The sequence below is a fragment of the Hippocampus zosterae genome, chromosome 10 (genome assembly GCF_025434085.1).
Source record: "Hippocampus zosterae strain Florida chromosome 10, ASM2543408v3, whole genome shotgun sequence".
Lineage (NCBI taxonomy): Eukaryota > Metazoa > Chordata > Actinopteri > Syngnathiformes > Syngnathidae > Hippocampus > Hippocampus zosterae.
The window spans coordinates 10,156,272-10,175,058 of NC_067460.1; the positions used below are offsets into that span (position 1 = coordinate 10,156,272).

General features: G+C 42.4%; 1 protein-coding gene and 2 long non-coding RNA genes across 3 annotated transcripts in view; 1 reads left to right on the plus strand and 2 right to left on the minus strand.

Annotated features, from left to right (window-relative positions):
• The window catches only part of LOC127608751 (uncharacterized), a 210,188-nt gene that overhangs the window by 112,646 nt on the left and 78,755 nt on the right, over positions 1–18,787 (minus strand). The window lies entirely within an intron of this gene.
• LOC127608757 (uncharacterized) overlaps positions 1,817–18,787 on the minus strand; it is a 42,827-nt gene continuing 25,856 nt past the window's right edge. Inside the window, exon 3 of the long non-coding RNA XR_007964326.1 lies at positions 1,817–2,039. This is a non-coding gene — a long non-coding RNA (uncharacterized LOC127608757). The remainder of the gene's footprint in view (positions 2,040–18,787) is intronic.
• On the plus strand, positions 1,950–8,783 carry foxa3 (forkhead box A3). Its single transcript, XM_052078054.1, has 2 exons — positions 1,950–2,292; positions 4,974–8,783. The coding sequence occupies exons 1-2, from the start codon at positions 2,221–2,223 to the stop codon at positions 6,204–6,206; spliced, it is 1,305 nt and encodes a 434-aa protein (XP_051934014.1). The 5' UTR covers positions 1,950–2,220; the 3' UTR covers positions 6,207–8,783.

Sequence of the window (18,787 nt, forward strand, 5' to 3'; positions counted from 1 at the left end):
ATTATTTTTACAAGAAAAAGGTTTTGAGGAAGGTAGGGGGTGTGGGGGGGCACGTATAACGGGGTATGTTATGATTTCTATTTAAGTTTTAGAACGCGATGTGTAAAAAAAAACATTCAATTCTAATTAATTTGATGTTCATCTCCATCAATACTTGGAAGAGGCGCCTATTTCAAATCGATATTTCTTTAGTCACGTTGAAACATACCGTACATAAAAATTGCGTTTCCTTGCGTACGATGACGTCACTGACAAGATTAGCTGTTGTCATGAGGCGACATCATTACGCGTAAGCAGGTGTTCCCCTTGATCCACTCAGGTCCTCCTTGATGCAGGTGCGCGTGTGACACCTCCCGCCCCCACCCACCCTCGACCCCTTTCCTGCTGTATCCTAATCCACGCCGACGACCTCCCCGTGTGCGCGTCATTACACGCCCTTTGTGCCGGTCGCCATTATCATGCACACCCACGGCCGTCTTGTGTATTCCGGCTGCGCGCAGGCATGACATCGCACTACAGTACACTGCGTTACGTTACTTGGCATTACACTCGATTGTTATATCAAATTCTAGTTGGTAACGTGACAGAATTACGCTGTGAGAAAGCAATGTGGTTTTTAAAAAAAAATATCCTTTATATGAAGCAGTAGTCCTTACTTTAAATTTCATTTGCAAATGCGTACAAGAAACGAAATGGACGTCAAAGTCCGCAGGGCAACGTAAAACGATCGAATTGGTCAAATGACGACAAGAACGAGGGAGTAATTTTATTTACACGTTGCAGGCTAAAAAGAAGCAATCACGAAATATTTCTTGTATATGCAAAAAAAACCCCAAACAAACAGAAAAAGAGTTCAATGTGTATAATCTCAGGCCAAAAATAACTAAGCAAATAATGTACCGAAAAAATAAAATACAGTACTAAATTGGCCGATATGTCATAGCTATAATAATAATAATAATAATAATAATAATAAAACATATTTTGTTGATCTTAGTTGGCCTTTTACATTATAATTTTTGCTTTTATATTTTTCATATTGAATCTATTTCATTTTCGTTGCACGCACTCGCGAAACCAACAATTTGGAATAAACCACTCAATTCTATATTTTTTTTTCAATTGAAGTATTGTATTTATTTTAAGTGTATATTTAATGTTCGTTTATCAATGCACACCCACACACCCTTCAATATTACAATGTATAAATTAGACATCTTGCATAGTTATCATATACTCATAAAGATAGTCTCAATGTGCGTTCACATCATAATTGTGCTATTTAATTACTGCTATATGCTCTTGTGCTTAAACATGCAACGTGTTGTATTGTGCCATGTTTCATGCCAATAGAGTTGAGCGTTAGCCAATAGTCTTCTCTGAGTAACGTTCAAATTATTGATATTACGCATGCGCCTGAGCGACGTGGGCTGATTTGATGGCCTTTTTTAAAGCAAATTTGCAGCCTTGTAAATGTCTTCCTTTTGCCAACGTGTGAAAGATTCCAAGGAGGTGACAGCCGCGGGAATTAACGACTTTCACGCCAACACCCACCTAACAACTATCAAGTGCCGCCCCCTTCCCTCCCCATCCCAACCCTCGGGCCACAAACTGACGGACCTCTGCCCGCCCCCCCTACCAACACTTGCCATGCTGACAGTTTTAACTTGTTTTCACTTTTGTGGGTATGCCATCTGAACTTTTAATGGGCTTTTGAGAGGGTGGGGGCCATAGGGGGGGGTGGTGGTATTGGAGGTCCTGTCTGCTACAGCCGGGGTGGCCGCCGGTCCGACCGGGCCAATAAACAGCACGCCAGGGGGCCACACAGGTCTTTTTTTTGCAGGGGCCTCCTTCCTGACTCCATATTGAAATGTGCAGGAGAGGAGGAAGGGAGGGGTGGAATATCGTGGGCGGGGTCCAGCTGTACCTTATAAAGGACTGGAAGTGGGACCGGCCGCTGTCCTCACGCCGTCCTGCGCTACCGCCTGACACGCTCCGGGCCCGCTCGTCACGCCACGGGCCTCCACGTCTGCACACAGCTGGGAAACAATGGACCCATGAACTTTGAGTCACTTGACACAACTTTCCACGTTAACGGAGTTTTTTTTAACGTGTCATCAAGGATTGTAACTTTTTTTTAAACAGGGAAAAGGTGTCACCCAAAAAAAGTGTTAAAGTGCGAGTAGCTCATCCAGTTCCTCTCAGTGTTTCTTTGTGGGGATGTTGAGCTCTGTGAAGATGGAAGCCCACGACCTACCTGAGTGGAATACTTTCTACAGCGAGGCCAGCGAGGTTAGGACAAGAAACCCTTTTTTTCTTGCATAAATATTGCTATATAAATGTAAAAACGTACAAAAATGTATTATTATTGTTGCCTGGTAAATGCAAGCTGTATTTCTTTTCTTAACTTAGGGGGAAAACTGACTTCAACTCACTCATTAACTAAATTCTCATTTAATTTGTACAAATATTTCGTTTTGTGATATTGAAGTGATATTAAATTATGTAGTCAAATACGAAAGGATGACCAATAAGTGACTTAATGAATATAAATGCATTTTTATCAAAAGCTAACATTTAAAACCGTATACACAATTCAATACATATATTTCTTACCTAAAACAATATAATCAATCATTTAAAATACATTGAAGAGTCCAAAAAAACAAAAAGATAACATGTATTTTAACTTGCCAAAAACGTGGAGTAGAAAATGTGTATGCAAGTACGGCAAAAAGAGGCCAAAATAGCACAGCAAAAATAATTGCGTGTATTTTCTATGCCAAAGGGGAAAATAAGTACATAAATAAATAAATATATTACAGGAACGGTACAAATAGTTAAATGTGTATTTTTTTTTATCTTGTAAAGGCAAAACCAACAGAAAATACGTTATATATTTTATAGGCCAAAATCCTACAATAAAGGTACATATGTTGCTTTTTAATTTTAGGGTATATGAATAAATTTGACTAGACTCGAAATGTACTTCAAAAGCAGGAACAACTACAAAACAATCATATTTACTTTAGAGGCCCTCAAAAACATTAATATATGTCAAAAAGAAGCAAGAAAAAATGCCGAAGTAAAAAGAATTCCACCTATATGTCATATTCCAAATTGAACATGACAGATTATTTTTTTCCCCAAGTCGATCAAAAATGAAGCAATTGTTCACATTTGGTGACGTAATTGCAGTTGGTTTTACGGAGACACATTGAATTCAGATCCATTCGTCTGTAAAGCAGTTTAAAGGCCTAAGAGGTTAAAGTTGGGCTGATAATTAAATTAAAAGAGAATGTAATCAACTACTGATGAAATTACCACGTTGGTAATATTTAACCAAAGTGCGCGTGAAGCCTCAACTCGCCTCACTTGGAACTTTCCGTGACCCATTTTTTAAAATTTCTATTTTATACATTTATATAAATATATACACATACAGATATACATATACATTTAAAAAAAATTTTAACACAATTTGTAATACCTTTTGGAGCTACTTGCGTTTTTCCGAGCATGGAGAGGTGGGTGGGGGGTGCGTGCGGAGCATCGTGACGCGCTTTTTACGCACTTTGACGTTCACGCGTGAGTGTGAAATCCGCGCGCACTGAGAGCTTCATTGTGCATTGACAAGAAGAAGGAGACGAAGCCACTCACGAAAAGGCACCTTCACAATTTCCAGAAAAAAAACCCTTCTTTTTAGTTGTTACTCCAATTTTGGGGGAAATGGGGAAAAAGAAGCTAATCACAAAACTGGGAAGAAGCTGGCAAGGCCACAAACCTGACTCTAATCTTGGGATGTCACTCGCGATGCCACACCCCTTAAAGGCAAACATCCAACACATGAATGCAAAAATACAACAATGATCAGAAAACAAATGTTCTTGGGCAGCTACAACTGATTAAGGTGGTGGCTTGCAAGGGGGGAGATGGATTGGGGGGGGGGGCATGGGCACCTTTTTACATTTTTAAATCAGGAATAAATACAGTATTATTAACGTCAAATATAAAAACATAACCGAACAAAAGAGATTGTAACCTGCATGGTTTCATCAAATGTAATTGCTATTCACTGTAGTATCCGTGTGCTGGTTGTCCTTTAAAAAGGGGCGTGGCCTAGTGAGTGACATCATGGGCTGGAGTCGGAGTGGCTTCTTGCGTGCATTTCCATTTTGAATTAGCGTGTTTGACGATTAGTCGAGTTCAAGAAACTCTTGGCTCTCCTTGCCCATGTGCAGGGCATCAAACAGTGGTCCATTTGTTTTTCACTTCACTTGAGCAGTAGCAGCTCTGATGTTCAATTGCAACTCAAATTTTGTCGCACAACACAAAGAAAAAATACAAAACGACCAAGCAACTTCTCGATAAAGTTCGGGCACTGGTCGTCAAGGTACCACCGTATGTGCTTTGTGATTGGCTGGCAACCAGACCATTGATCGTCTTTGTGCACCCTGGCATTGACTATTGACCAATCCATTGTTTGTAATCCAGTGTTCTCAAAATGACATACAAATATTTAGATAATGAATCGTTTCAATACCTTTTTTAATTAGAAATTGGCCAATTCCCCAGAATTTCACCTTATAAACAGGAAACGCGCTCTGACAAATAGGCACTGGGTCATATTTTTGATGCTGATTAAAAAAAGCCTTTACTTTTTTGTTGTTTTTGTAGCCCATCAGGTTTTTGAGATATTTTCATTTTTTGTTTTTAAGTTTGACCTACAAATTTGTACTACACATTGTAATCCCTGATATTTCAGGAAAAAACTGAATGAATGAATACGGGATGTGCTGGAGAAAAAAAGACAATGAAAGATTCGGAATCAGCGCAAAAAATTCAAACCAGCCCACGGTGCATCCCGCCTAAAAGTCAGCTGTCAAAAGTCACTCGCCTCACTCTTGAGGAAAAGCACGATAGAAAATGGATGGCTGTATTGCTAATGAACTGCTGTTGTGTTTGTGTTTCAGATGTATTCCTCGCCTAGCAGCATGAACTCCGCCCTGGCTTCCGTCAGCTCCATGGGCCCCATCAACAGTTACATCAACCTCAACCCGACGGGCGGCGGCAGTGGCGGCAGCCTGAACATGGCGTACCCCGGCTCGGGCCTCAGCACATCCCCACTGACCTCCATGGGTTCGGGCCCGGCCCACATGCCACTGTCACCGGTAGCGCCCTCCCTGGGCTCGGGCTCACTCACCCAATTGGGCCCGAGCGCCACCCAGGGCTCCCTGTCCCACTACGGGAACATGGGCCAGTCGATGAGCCAACTGGGCTACCCGTCGGGCGCCTCTCTAGGCCGCGCCGCGCCCAAGGAGATCCCGCCCAAGCCGTACCGCCGCTCGCTGACACACGCCAAGCCGCCCTACTCATACATTTCGCTCATCACGATGGCCATCCAGCAGAGTGGCAGCAAGATGCTCACCCTCAACGAGATCTACCAGTGGATCATGGACTTGTTCCCATACTACCGGGAGAACCAGCAGCGTTGGCAGAACTCCATCCGCCACTCGCTGTCCTTCAACGATTGCTTCGTCAAGGTGGCCCGCTCGCCCGACAAACCGGGCAAAGGCTCCTACTGGACTCTGCACCCACAGTCGGGTAACATGTTTGAGAATGGTTGCTACCTACGACGCCAGAAACGCTTCAAAATCGACGACAAGGTATCCAAAAAAGCGGCAAAGGAGGGTGGTAAGGCGGGCGACCGCAGCCCGGCGGGCGGAGGCTCGGACGAAGCTGACTCGGCCCACTCGGACAACTCCCACCCGGGTTCGTCCGACGACCAGTCAATACCCCGCGGGACCGCCGGGAACGCCTTGCTGGTGCCACTCGACTGCCCACCGCCGCCTCCCGCCCCTACCGCCATGCCACCCACCTCCTCGGCTGCCATCTTCCACTCCCAGTCCTCCCACCTCCTACCCAGCCCGATGGGGCCGCACATGGACCTACAGAGCGACGCCCTCAAGTCCCTGGACCCCCACTACAACTTCAACCACCCCTTCTCCATCACCAACCTCATGTCCAATGAGCAGAAGATGGACCTCAAGTCCTACCAGGACCAGGTGATGGCGTACAACAGCTATGCCACTAGCGGCTCACCTGTGGCCGCCAAGCAGATCTACGACAGCCCCGGACCGGCAGCCATGGACTCTGGTGCCTACTACCAGACTCTCTACAGCCGCTCCGTGCTCAACGCATCGTAATCTAACACAATACAAGATGGAAGCTTGCTGAACAGACTCTAAAATGGCCAACGTGTACGCAAAGCCATCTGAGCCTCTTTTCCATATCCTTGAGATCCATTTTAATGTCCGTGTACTAGTATGTTCATGAGCATCGCTAGGAAGACAATTTAACCCCTGGAAGAATGATTGTGTCTTACTCATCATGTTTTTCTCCATGACTTGCGTCCTCCCAGTACGTAATGAAACCTTACTCGTAAACTACTTAGCTGAACAGTAACACTAGGACGCCCAACTGGACAATTCAGCGCCCAATTAGAATATATAAAGAAAATGGAATGCATGCTCAAATGCAGTTTGAGAATTTATTCCACATCCTTGAGATCCATCTTCAGGTCCATGTACAAGTACCCTCTTTTGCACACAAGTAGAATCCTGTCTTCACGAGTAACGTTATTTCCCGCTACTGTCTGATAAGAAATGCTCTTTCCACTACTTGTGTCACTTTTGATCTCCGAGTATGCAATGAAATCTTACCGGTGGCCATTACAACGCCCAACTCATCGGCATGCGGCATACAATAGTAGACTCCTTATCAAGGTTTTATTCCATATCGTATTGCCTCCCATATCCTACTTGTGGAGGCAATGAGCATACGAGTCGATGAACTTGATGCTGGTTATCATGGACCTGGGATAAATGCTCAGACGGCTTTCCCTAGCCACATTACGAAGGACCACATGTTTTTCTTTCCCCCTATGGAGACTCTCTGGTTACATCCAACGATGAAGATGATGACAACGATGAAGATACATTTTGTACAAAGTGTAAATAGCGGGAATGTGTGCGTATGCGTGAGTGTGTAAAATGGGTATTTGCATTTATTTATAAAGGGAATAAATTTTAATATATCTTATATTCTGCTTTGTCCAAACAGTTACAAACATGTGCTTCAGGTGTTACTTTCACGCTTCATGTTACAAAAGCCTGTTTTCATCACATTCCGTACCGCTTGCCCCTTTTTCGTTTTAATCTGGAATAAGTGATGTTCTGGAATGATTGAATATTCTGGGATGCCAAATGTTATGGGACACAGACATTCTAGTGTGGAAAGGTTTTAGAATAGGTATGTTCTGGAATAAAAAAATATTATGGGGCAGGAATATCCTGGCGGAGAAAAATACCAGAACTGTAATATTCTGAAATTAAGGGATATTCGGGAATAAGAAATGTTCTAAAATTGGGAATATTCTGGTCTGGAAAAAATGTAAAATAGAAATGGTCTGGAATATGGGGATGTTCAGGAATAGGAACGTTCTAAAATAAGGAATGTTATGAGAGGGTAATATTCTGGTGTGGGAGAGGTCTTGAATATGACTGTTCTCGATAGTGCCCTGGGATAAGCATTGCTTGGAAATAGGAATGTGTTGTCGAATTTGGGGATGTTCTGACAAAATGAATGTTCTGGTATGGGACACAGCTAGAATAGGAATGTTCAAGATTCTGTTCGGGGAATGTTCTGGAATAGTATAAAGTTCCTGAATGAATGACTACTCTGGAATAAGGAATGTTATGGGAATATTTTGGAACACACGTTTCAGAATAAATAACTATTCTGAATTAGGCACACAAATGTTCTGGTACATCCAAAATCTGGAATAGGAATAAAAATGTTCTGGAATATGGGGATGTTCTGGAATTGTAATGTTCCACAATAAATTACAACTCTGGGAAAAAAGGAATGTTATGGGACACGCATGTTCTGGTATGACAACATTCTAGAATAGGAATGTTCTTAAATATGAATATTGTGGAAAATGGAAGGTTTGAGAAAGGAAATAGATGGACTATGGGGACATTTAGTGAGAGTTTTCGACGAGAACACCATTCAGAATAGATGACTATCGTGGAATAAGAAATATGGGACGAGAATGTTCTGGTATGGAAAAATGCGTGAATGGAAAGGTTCTGGGGTACAAATATTCTCGAATGAGGAGTGTTTGGGAAGATCAAGGTTGTTTTGGAAAATGGGGATGTTTAGAGGAGGGAGGCAAAGCAAACTGTGGTAAAGACTTTCAAACAACACATTTAATTTCCCCCTTGTTACCTGTTTGAGTGGGTTGGCTTGGACCAGGCCAGTCGTCGAGGCGAGTGTGTGTGTGTGTGTGTGTTTGTGTGAAGCTAGTTACTAATACGAGAAGAGAGGAGAGATGCACTATGGGAGATTTACATACAGTACTTTGCACTATGGAGCTCCCACTGGCCAGGTGGGCTGATAGTGTGCGTGTGTGCGTGCGTGTGTGTGTGTGTGTGTGTGTTACAATACTGAGCGGGGCGATCTCTGAGTTTAGCCAAACGTGTCACATTGCGGTCCAAAAGTGCCTTTTCCCCCCTCTTTTTCAACAAAGTGAAGGATGATAAAAGTTCAGGTCACATGACGGATGACAAATTGTCATATTTAAGCTATGTGGTCGCTTTTTGTTTTCACAAACTGCTTCTTTTTTTTAACTGTGTGTCCTTTTAATATATTGTTTATTCTTCTCAATGTGATGGCCATCATTCATATTTCTTAATAAAAAAAGGTTTAAATGGGAAAAATGTGTTGTGTTTTCATGGCATTTTGTTCATTGTACATTTGTGTGGGCAAATTCAGTGTTTTAAGTAAGTATATTGTAAGTATAATATTACAATTGGATCATATTATAGCAAAATATATATTTTTTCCCCTGATAAAGAGGGCTCTATTTTCGTAGACGGCAAGGTCGGCCGTAAAAAATGGCGCAGAGGTGATTTTGTGTGCAGGTCCAAGTACAGTTAAATGTGTTTGGGAATTTAGCAAACCATGCTGCACTATGCACACACGCACACACACACTGTATATATATATATATATATATATATATATATATATATATATATATATATATATATATATATATATATATATATATATATATATATATATATATATATATATATATATATATATATATATATATATATATATATATATATATATATATATATATATATATATCTTCCGAGCCGCTTGATCCTCACTAGGGTCGCGGGGGGTGCTGGAGCCTATCCCAGCTGTCTCCGGGCAGTAGGCGGGGGACACCCTGATTTGGTTGCCAGCCAATCACAGGGCACACAGAAACGAACAACCATTCGCACTCACACTCACACCTAGGGACAATTTAGAGTGTTCAATCAGCCTGCCATGCATGTTTTTGGAATGTGGGAGGAAACCGGAGCACCCGGAGAAAACCCTCGCAGGCCCGGGGAGAACATGCAAACTCCACACAGGGAGGCCGGAGCTGGAATCGAACCCGGTACCTCTGCACTGTGAAGCCGACGTGCTAACCACTGGACTACCGGGCCGCCCTATATATATATATATATATATATATATATATATATATATATATATATATATATATATATATATATATATATATATATATATATATATATATATATATATATATATATATATATATATATATATATATATATATATGTGTATCAGTGGTTCTTAACCTGGGTTGGATCGAACCCGATGGGTTCAGTGAGTAGGTCTCAGGGGTTCGATGGAGCCTCTGCCATGAAGGGTAAGACACACGCAACTCAAGATGTCAATTAGTTATGACACCCCCGCTTGGCCATCACTGGCTGCAGATGATCACATGACATTGCTTGTCCAATCAGTACTGTGGGAAATTTAGTTCGCTTTGTCATCAATCATGGTAGTACGTCGTAATTTTATAATTTTATATGTATTCCTTTAAATTGTATTCATTCTTTGCGGTTTTTTTTAAGATCTTGAATTTGTAAATTTTTTATTTTTTTTCCTCCACTCATGAAGGGTTCGGTAAATGTGCTTATTAACTGGTTGGGTTCGGTAACGATAAAAAGGTTAAGAACCACTGAATTTTTAAAATATATACTGAAGTGCTACCGTGAACTGTGAGTGATGGTGGGCCCAGAAGCGCCACCAAGGTGGTCAGATGCTTCGTTTTCTTGTTGAGACAGCTCGGGGCCAAATGGACGCGGCGTGCAGCAGACTAAACATGGACGCCTCACACTGAGAGCCTCAAAGAGCTTCTGGGCGAGGGCCGTCGGCGGGCCGTTCGCGTGCGGATCCTGACCTCAGCGCGACCTCGACGACGAATCAACAAAGACGGCGGGAGAAGAAGCACGTTGGATTTTTATCTTTTCGACGCATCTGACGACGTCCATCGCTTGGTTATGGGACGGCGTGTGACATCCAAGTGCCGCACAAAGATGAGTGACGACCTTCAGATGTTTTGGAGAATAGATGGAATTTTTGTAGACAACCATTTATTTTTTCACAAACAAATTTTGCACTTTTGTTACTGAAATGTATTTTGATGACATGTATAGGTGTTTTATTGGAAACTACACAAACGTTTCCCTTCAAAAATCTTGTGACAATATATTCTATTTTTTGCGTGCAAAACAAGGAGCAGCACAGCGTCCATTCAATTGTAGCAAAAAATGTTTAAAAACATGCTAAATTGTTTAGATTTCCTTAAGTCATTACTCTGTGTGTCAAGAATGTATCAAGAAAAATTGTGCCGTAAAGTGCTATTTTTCTGATTGAAACATTATGAAGACTTTTGTATTTGATTTTACTTTATTTATTTTTATGGGTAGGAAGCATTTTATCAGGGAAAGATGATTTGAGATGGTCATACTTCAAGGCACCGCTTTCACTTGAACCTACAAATGAAACTAAAAAAGTTTGGTCATCTCTTAGGATGAATGTTTTAAAAAAGGAGAAAAGTGGAAGCTAAAGAAGATTGACCTCAGGCTAAAGATGAAGAAGTTTTGCATGCGTACTGACAAGAAGAAGAAAAAGTAGGAAGAGGAGGAGGAGGAAGAGGGAAAGCGCGCCACCGAGACGCTTGTCATCTTGTTGAATATTTGACCCCTGGGGCACAACAGATAACTCAACACTTGTGCACGCAATTACAAAACAACAACTGAGAAATGAGTCAAACCGACAACAAAAACGTGACGGAATGAAAGAAATAAAAAGGAAAGAAGTTGGGACGGTGAGTCCTACAAATAAATAAAAAGAGAATAGAAGCTAAAAAGAGAGAAAGGTGTGTGCGTGTGAATGTGTTTTCAGGAGCTAAGATGCAAATGAAGCGGTGCATCCTGGATCCTGTTAGGTGGATGCTGTGTTTACTCTGCTTATAGCCTGTGGGGAGGGAGGGGTGAGGAGAGGTGGAGGAGGGAAGGATGGGGGGGTTGTGGAAGATGGAGCGGGGGGGGGGGCAGGCCGGAGGCATGAGGAGGTGGAGGAAAGCAGTACTTACAGTTCTGCCTTGGGGACATACACTCGCTTTCTTATTGGATGACGTGATGTGACACGCACATGCACACGCACACGCACACACACACACACACACACACACACACACACACACACACACACACACACACGCACACACGCACACACGCACACACGCACACACTGCATAGCATAACTACTTACATACAGTACATGCTGTACATAAATTTAACATTATATTTGAACATGGATGTTGACTTGACAAAGTAGTCAAGGAGGAAAAGAAGTCATAACTAACTCACCCAAGTAAAATAATTCAACACCAACTGACAAACCAACGGACTCATTGACATGGCTCTCTTTAAATGGGAGGGGTTTGTCATTGGTCGATGCACCAACCTCAACACTAAGCATTTGGGAATCTTTCTCTTTCAAAATTCTGTCTTCCTTCCTCCTTCATCCATGTGCCACCATTTTACGATTTTTTTTTTTTTAAATGCTACCAGCCAACCAGTAGTGTCTTCTTCCTTTGTCAATAACACACCAACCAACTAAAGTATCTATGCATCAAAATGTAATTTCAGGAAGCAAGCAAGCAAACAACTAAAAGCAACACTGCATGAAAATCAAGTGCTTTCTTCCACGGTCCGTTCACAATACAACTAACCAAGGAAGTGACATGCAAACAAGCACGCAACCAACCGAACAAACTAACCAACCTCCCGACCAAGCAACCGACTCACTGACCAACCAACGAACTAACTAGCTAGCTGACTAGCTAGCTAGCTAGCTAGCTAGTCTAGCTAGCTAGTCGGCCAACCAACCAACCAACCTTCTCCTTTGGTCTATGCACGCCATAACTAACCAACCCACCAGCGAAGCAAGCAACTAACCAACCAGGACTGTTTTCTTTAGTTCATTTTCCAACTCAACCAACCAAGTGAACAATCAACCAATAAGCTAACTTCAGTAACTGCATCAAAATGAAATGACTTCTTCCTTGGTCCATGAGTGAAACAACTACAAACCGGCCAACCAACCAACCAACCAACCTACCAATTAAGTAAAGTAACTACATCATAAAGTAATGTTTTCTTCCTTGGTCTATGTGTTAAATACCCAACCAAACTACTAACTAATTAATGACAATAGCTTTGCATCAAAACACACTCGTTTCTTCTTTGGTCCAAGCATCAGTCGTTTTACAGTCTTTTTACTTTGTAATCTTGCTCACTTGGATGAAAATACAAGAGCGGACAAAGTTAATCATTATTTCGTGACTAAGTCTGCTTTGAAATGTGAATAAGGCCAAGTCTCCCTAATAGATGTCGCAACCCAACATTCATCGCTCTGATTGGTGAACATTCACAAACTGTAGCACCACAGCAAAACGCGCACCTATACCTGTACATGCCAATCATAAAAAACTCACATAGCAAAAGGATGCCAATTTCAACATTTAACCCCAAAATAAAAAAAATAAAAAAAGAAAAACCCAGCACACACAAACATGTTGCGCTAGTGTGTCAGTCAGACTTTCAGATAAATGCAAGGACTTTGTCCTGTCGGGCAAGGTCGATAAAAAAAAAAAAGTTCAGGAGAGACACACGAACCAGTGTGATTGCGTTAAACACAAAAGGTAGGTGTGTGCCTCTGCATGCGCGTGTGTGCACAGTACAGATGGATCGACAGCAGGCAGGGAAAAGGTGACCAAAAGGTTGCTGCTTGAACACTTCAACGCGGTCCCAGTCACAACTTTTGGGCTGAAATGTTCTTCTACTTCTTCACTTCCTCCTATCCGCAAGTTGTGCCGCGCTTTTTCTTCGGACTTCCCCTTACCGCGGCGTTGACCCACTTTTCCCTCCCTCCCAGAATCATTAAACGCTGTTGTTCTTATCAACGTTCTGCTCTCTGTTATGACAGCACACCTGCGCACCGATTCGCTCGCATAATCTACCACATAATACCATGTTGGGCAGTTTTCTTCAATACATGCTCCCTCTTTATTATGCTTGTCATTATCCATCCATCCATTTTCCGATCCGCTTTAATCCTCAAGGGTCGCGGGGGGTGCTGGAGCCTATCCCAGCTGTCTTTGGGCAATAGGCGGGGGACACCCTGAACCGGGTGCCAGCCAATCGCAGAGCACACAAAGACGAACAGCCATCCGTGCTCACACTCACACCTACGGACACTTTTGTGTTCAATCAGTGTTCAATCAGCCTGCCACGCATGTTTTTGGAATGTGGGAGGAAACCGGAATACCCAGAGAAAACCCACGCAGACACGGGGAGAACATGCAAATTCCACACAGCAAGACTGGAGCCAGGATCGAACCTCTGCAGTGTGAGGTTGACGCGCGCACCACTGGACCACCGGGCCACCCGCTAGTCATGATGTTGCTTTTAAATATTTAAAGGGATGGTTATGTTAACAAGATTTACATGGAATCTACTAAGAAGTAGCAAGTTTAGTGTGCTGTGCAGCAGCATGGGTAGCGCTTATGTACAGTACAGTATTGTACATTGCGGTGCATTTCGTAAAAGTGTCGAAAGTATAGTACGTGTGGTAGGATGTATTTATTCCTTTATAGCATCATGAACGCCGATAGTAGCATTACCATATGTACTCTATCGTAATGTGCAGAAACACGTATAGTAGCATTTGTAGCACCGGTAATATGTACAGTATTTGATGATTTACAGAATTCTATCGTAAGTAGAATTTGTAATCGTGTGGAATGTATCTTAACATGTTTCGTGCATCATGTGCAGTAATATGTGTCGTAGCATATACTTTATTGTAATGTGTACTAGATTACATAGTAAAGTATTTCTAGTGTAATAGTATATAGTATAGTAGAACGCGCTGGATGTATTTTAGCATGTACAGGAGCTTTGGTAGCATGTGTAAGTTTAGTGGAGGGGCAGAGTACATTACGTATTACTTGATGGGGGGTTTACAGGCAGGTTTACAATAGCAAGTAAGTTTGTTCCAAAACATAAGAAATAGAAGAGTGCCTGATCACATCTTCGGACTGGTCGCATGACAGCCCTTCAATTATTCAGACCCGAATTACTGGAGAGACAATATTTCACAATACTTCTTGTCGCTCCACCGCAATAAATAAATAAAATAAAATAAATAAATAAATAAGTAAAATAAACGATTTTGCACATTTGGCAGACATAATTCAATTTAGGGCAGTGTTTGCGCAATCAGGCTCCCAGTGCACTGGTGCTAAGGTGCGTTTTGAGCTGAGCGGTGCTCTGCCGGTGTCTTGGGGATGTTTGTTCATGTGTCAGACAGGAGATGTCAAGGCAAATATCCTCAGGACCAGAGAGGGAGGTGGGGGGGGGGTGAATCGGGTGATTTGATGAGTTTGGGAGGCGAGGGCAGCTCAAGGTGTTTTTTGTGACAGTAATTAACACTTGAGAATAGTTAGCAGCTATCACCTGCAACACAACCACAAAACCGGTCATCATTCCTGTGGCACTCTTCTATTATGATTGATATTGATCTAATAAGCCAAAAGGTTCGACATTTCATATCATCAGGTTGGAATGTAGTTGTCGGACAGTGACAAGTGCTTTCAACAAAATCCGAGAGCACACCTTCAGACCCGTTTAGTCCTTGGCCTGAGGTTTTTGTCTTTCCAAGGAGAACCATCGGTATGTTTCCCCGGCAATCAAAACTCATATCAAAAGATAGGACAATAAAATTGTTGCCTGACAGCAATGACTGCTTTCAACACAATGCGAGAGAACACCTCCAAACCTGACTAGTCCTTGGAGTGGCCTTCGATGTCTTTCGTACATTGATCCTCGTGCACATTTTAACCACAGTCAGATGATGATATTCTAAAATAGTTGTCTGACTGGCTTGTGGTGACTGCTTTGAACACAACCCGAGAGCACGCCTGCAGACCCGACTAGTCGCTGGATTTTGCTTGAGTGCCTTCCAAACAAGATCCCAGAATACATTTCACTCACAATCAAATATTTAGATTATTAAAGAGTTGTCTGACAGAGATGATTTCCTCCAGACCCAACTAGTCCTCGGGTTGAGCTTTGGTACCTTTCTCACAGAGATCCCAGTCTACCCACAATCAGATGATTAAGATCATACGTTAGTTGTGTGGCAGCACCAATTGCTCTCAACGCAACAGGGGAAGCGAGTGCCTTGTGTTAATGCAAGGGTAAGGAACTCCGCTTCCTCGAGAGCCATCTCATGCCCGTTTTAGATCTCTCTCGAGTTCAACACACCTGATTCAAATGATCAGATCATCAGTAAGCTCTGTAGAAGCCTGAAATGATCATGAACAATTGAATCGGGTGTGTTGGAGTAGGGAGGGATCTAAAACAGGCTGGATATGGCTCTCGAGGAACCGGAGTTCCCTACACCTGTGTTAATACCACAACACATTTGTGCCAGCGTTGTAACTGCTCCAGGCCCATCTGGTGCTTGGACCGAGTTTGATGCCTGTCACACAAAGGCCATAATCAGACTATAAAATAGTTGTCTGACAGCGATGACTGCTTTCAACACAACGGGGCAGAGGACGTAAGTGTCGGGTGTTAAACTTCACAACCTCGTCCCCGGATTAAGTTTCCCTTGTTACGGCTCGAATGATCTGTCTATGCTGTTTGTACAAAACAGGAAAAGACTATTACGCCTCTGTTTAGCGAATTTAAATAAATGAAGCTGTGATTAATAACAAATGGAATGTTAGTAGTGTGTATACGCGTACGTGTAAGTGTGTGTATGCATGTGCGCATGTATATTTGTGTGTGTGTGTATATATATAACAAAGCATCACAAGTATGACTTTGCAAATACGCCGACAACACAGATTAGTTAGCTGCAAATATTTGCAGCAAATCAGATAATTTGTGTTTCTTTGAGAGCAGCACAGACAAACTCTGATTGTTTAATATGATACCAGCTCGACATCTCCTTGACTCGCCTAACTGTCACTAGCCACTTCATTAGGTACACTAACACATGCCTTCCAAGAAAAAAACAAGCCAAAACAATAATGGCCACTTAATTGACAATGCTGGAGACACACTCGACATGTCTGTTATTGTGCTGGTACATGTTTCGAAAAGTCGGGTTGCCTGAGAAGAGGGTCTCTTTATGTGTACCTGATGAAGTGGCCGCAGGGTGTATTCTATGCCGTGTGAGGAAGAGTACACGTAGTGAGTGCGTGTGTGCACACACATGCACGCACGCACGCACACACCCACCCACACACACCCACTCACACAACTTATCACTCATCACAGGTGTGTTGAAGGGACCCCACCCATTACCGATTTCCATCTGGGACTCACTTGGAGTGTGTGTGTGTATGTGTGTGTGTGTGTGTGTGTGTGTGCATAACTTCTCTGTTGGTTCCTTGACATTGACAACAAAGATATGGATTACAGGCAGAATATTTAATAGTTTTACAATATCATGTCCTTCAGTATTTGTTTCATTTTACAAAAGAAAAAAGTCAGCCAAACTAGGCCAATGTTGTGCAGTTAGTTTGGAGGGTTAGGGGGGTGGGTGAATATTTGAATGTTTTTATGTTTGCCTTACGTTATTAGGATTAAAATAACATCGACCCCCCCACCCCCGCAAAAAAGGGCGAAAAATCGGTCAGGCCCTGATCATCACCAACAATTTCCTGGTGTTAGGATTCAACACCCCCCTATCCAGGTGCATGCATTCAACATCCACACACTTACTGGTGAAAGGGTTCAGAATACTTAAAAAAAAATTGGATTAGGGTTAGGTTAATCAACACCCATACTTTTCCTAGTGAATAGACTTGACACCCACACTATTTTTAACATTCATTCATTCATTCATCTTCTGAACCGCTTGATCCTCACTAGGGTCGCAGGGGGTGCTGGAGCCTATCCCAGCTGTCTCCGGGCAGTAGGCGGGGGACACCCTGAATCGGTTGCCAGCCAATCACAGGGCACACAGAGACGAACAACCATCCACGCTCACACTCACACCTCGGGGCAATTTAGAGTGTTCAATAAAAGTAACATTTTAGCACTTAAAGTTTTTGTGATGAAAGGGTTCAACACAAATAATAATTCTGGTGAAAGAGGCCAAAACCCACACTTTTTCCAGTGAAATGATTCAACACATTTTCTCTCGTGAAAGGGTTAAATATTCACATACAATATCTGCAGGTGAAAGGGTTTCAGGACCCCCCACTTTTAGCAGTGAAAGGATTTTACAAACACACATTACCTGATGAAGGGGCCCAGCACCCAAACATTTTCCAGTGAGAGAGTTCATCAACATCCACTGGAAGGCTTAAATACCCCAACTTTTCTCAATGAAAGAGATCAGCATCTCCACCTTTACCAGAAAAGTGATGAAATACCAACATTTTGACCTGTGAAAGGACTCCACACACATATTCCAGGCTAATGCATTCATTGAGGCCCACATTCTTGTTTAGGTGTAACACACTCTTCACCCATACTTTTCTCAGCTTGGATGGGCTGTGTGAAAGGGGCGTTCAAACTAAAAAGCTCCTGTAAAAAACAAACCAAAGGTAGAATGTTTAGAAGGCAATTGTGTGCATTATATGGCATAGTGTACCGAATTACGTGTCCTGCGGCCGTTGCGATTTTGGTCACGCCACGAGAGAATCTTCTCGTGGTGACATCATTACCAGTGCAAAATGGCGCCACATATCGATTGAGCAGTGCTGAATGGCTAGCATGATAGCGTAGCACCAGAAGGGGGTGAAGAGCAGAAGCGGTCACACCGGCACGACAACACACTTCATTAATAGTGTGTGTGTGTATACAGCTGGACACACAAAACACACACCCACACATCAACAATAGACCAGGTCGCTAACAGCTGGCAGAATGAGCGCATGCGATGCACAATAATAGGAAAAGCCTCTCACCTGCCAGTTTTATACCGACGTCCTTTTTAGAATGTGGCAAAGGATGAACGTTCAGATTTTCTTCTTTTTTTTTTTTTTTAAATCAAAACATGTATCGGACTTAAAGCGCTTTGTTTGCTTTACTCTTGTGTCGTTGTAATTGATTTACTTGTTCAATGTTTATTATGGAATGTCTGGCGGCTGACGGTGTTACTTATGTAACAGCACTGGTGTCATTAACGGAGCCTGAATAGTGTTCCAAAACTATTTTTCATTTGGCTGATGAATGAACTATGTAGTCCAATAAATAATGATACATACATAGTGATTAGGTAGAAGGGAAAGAGTTCCAACATCCAAAAACATTCACAT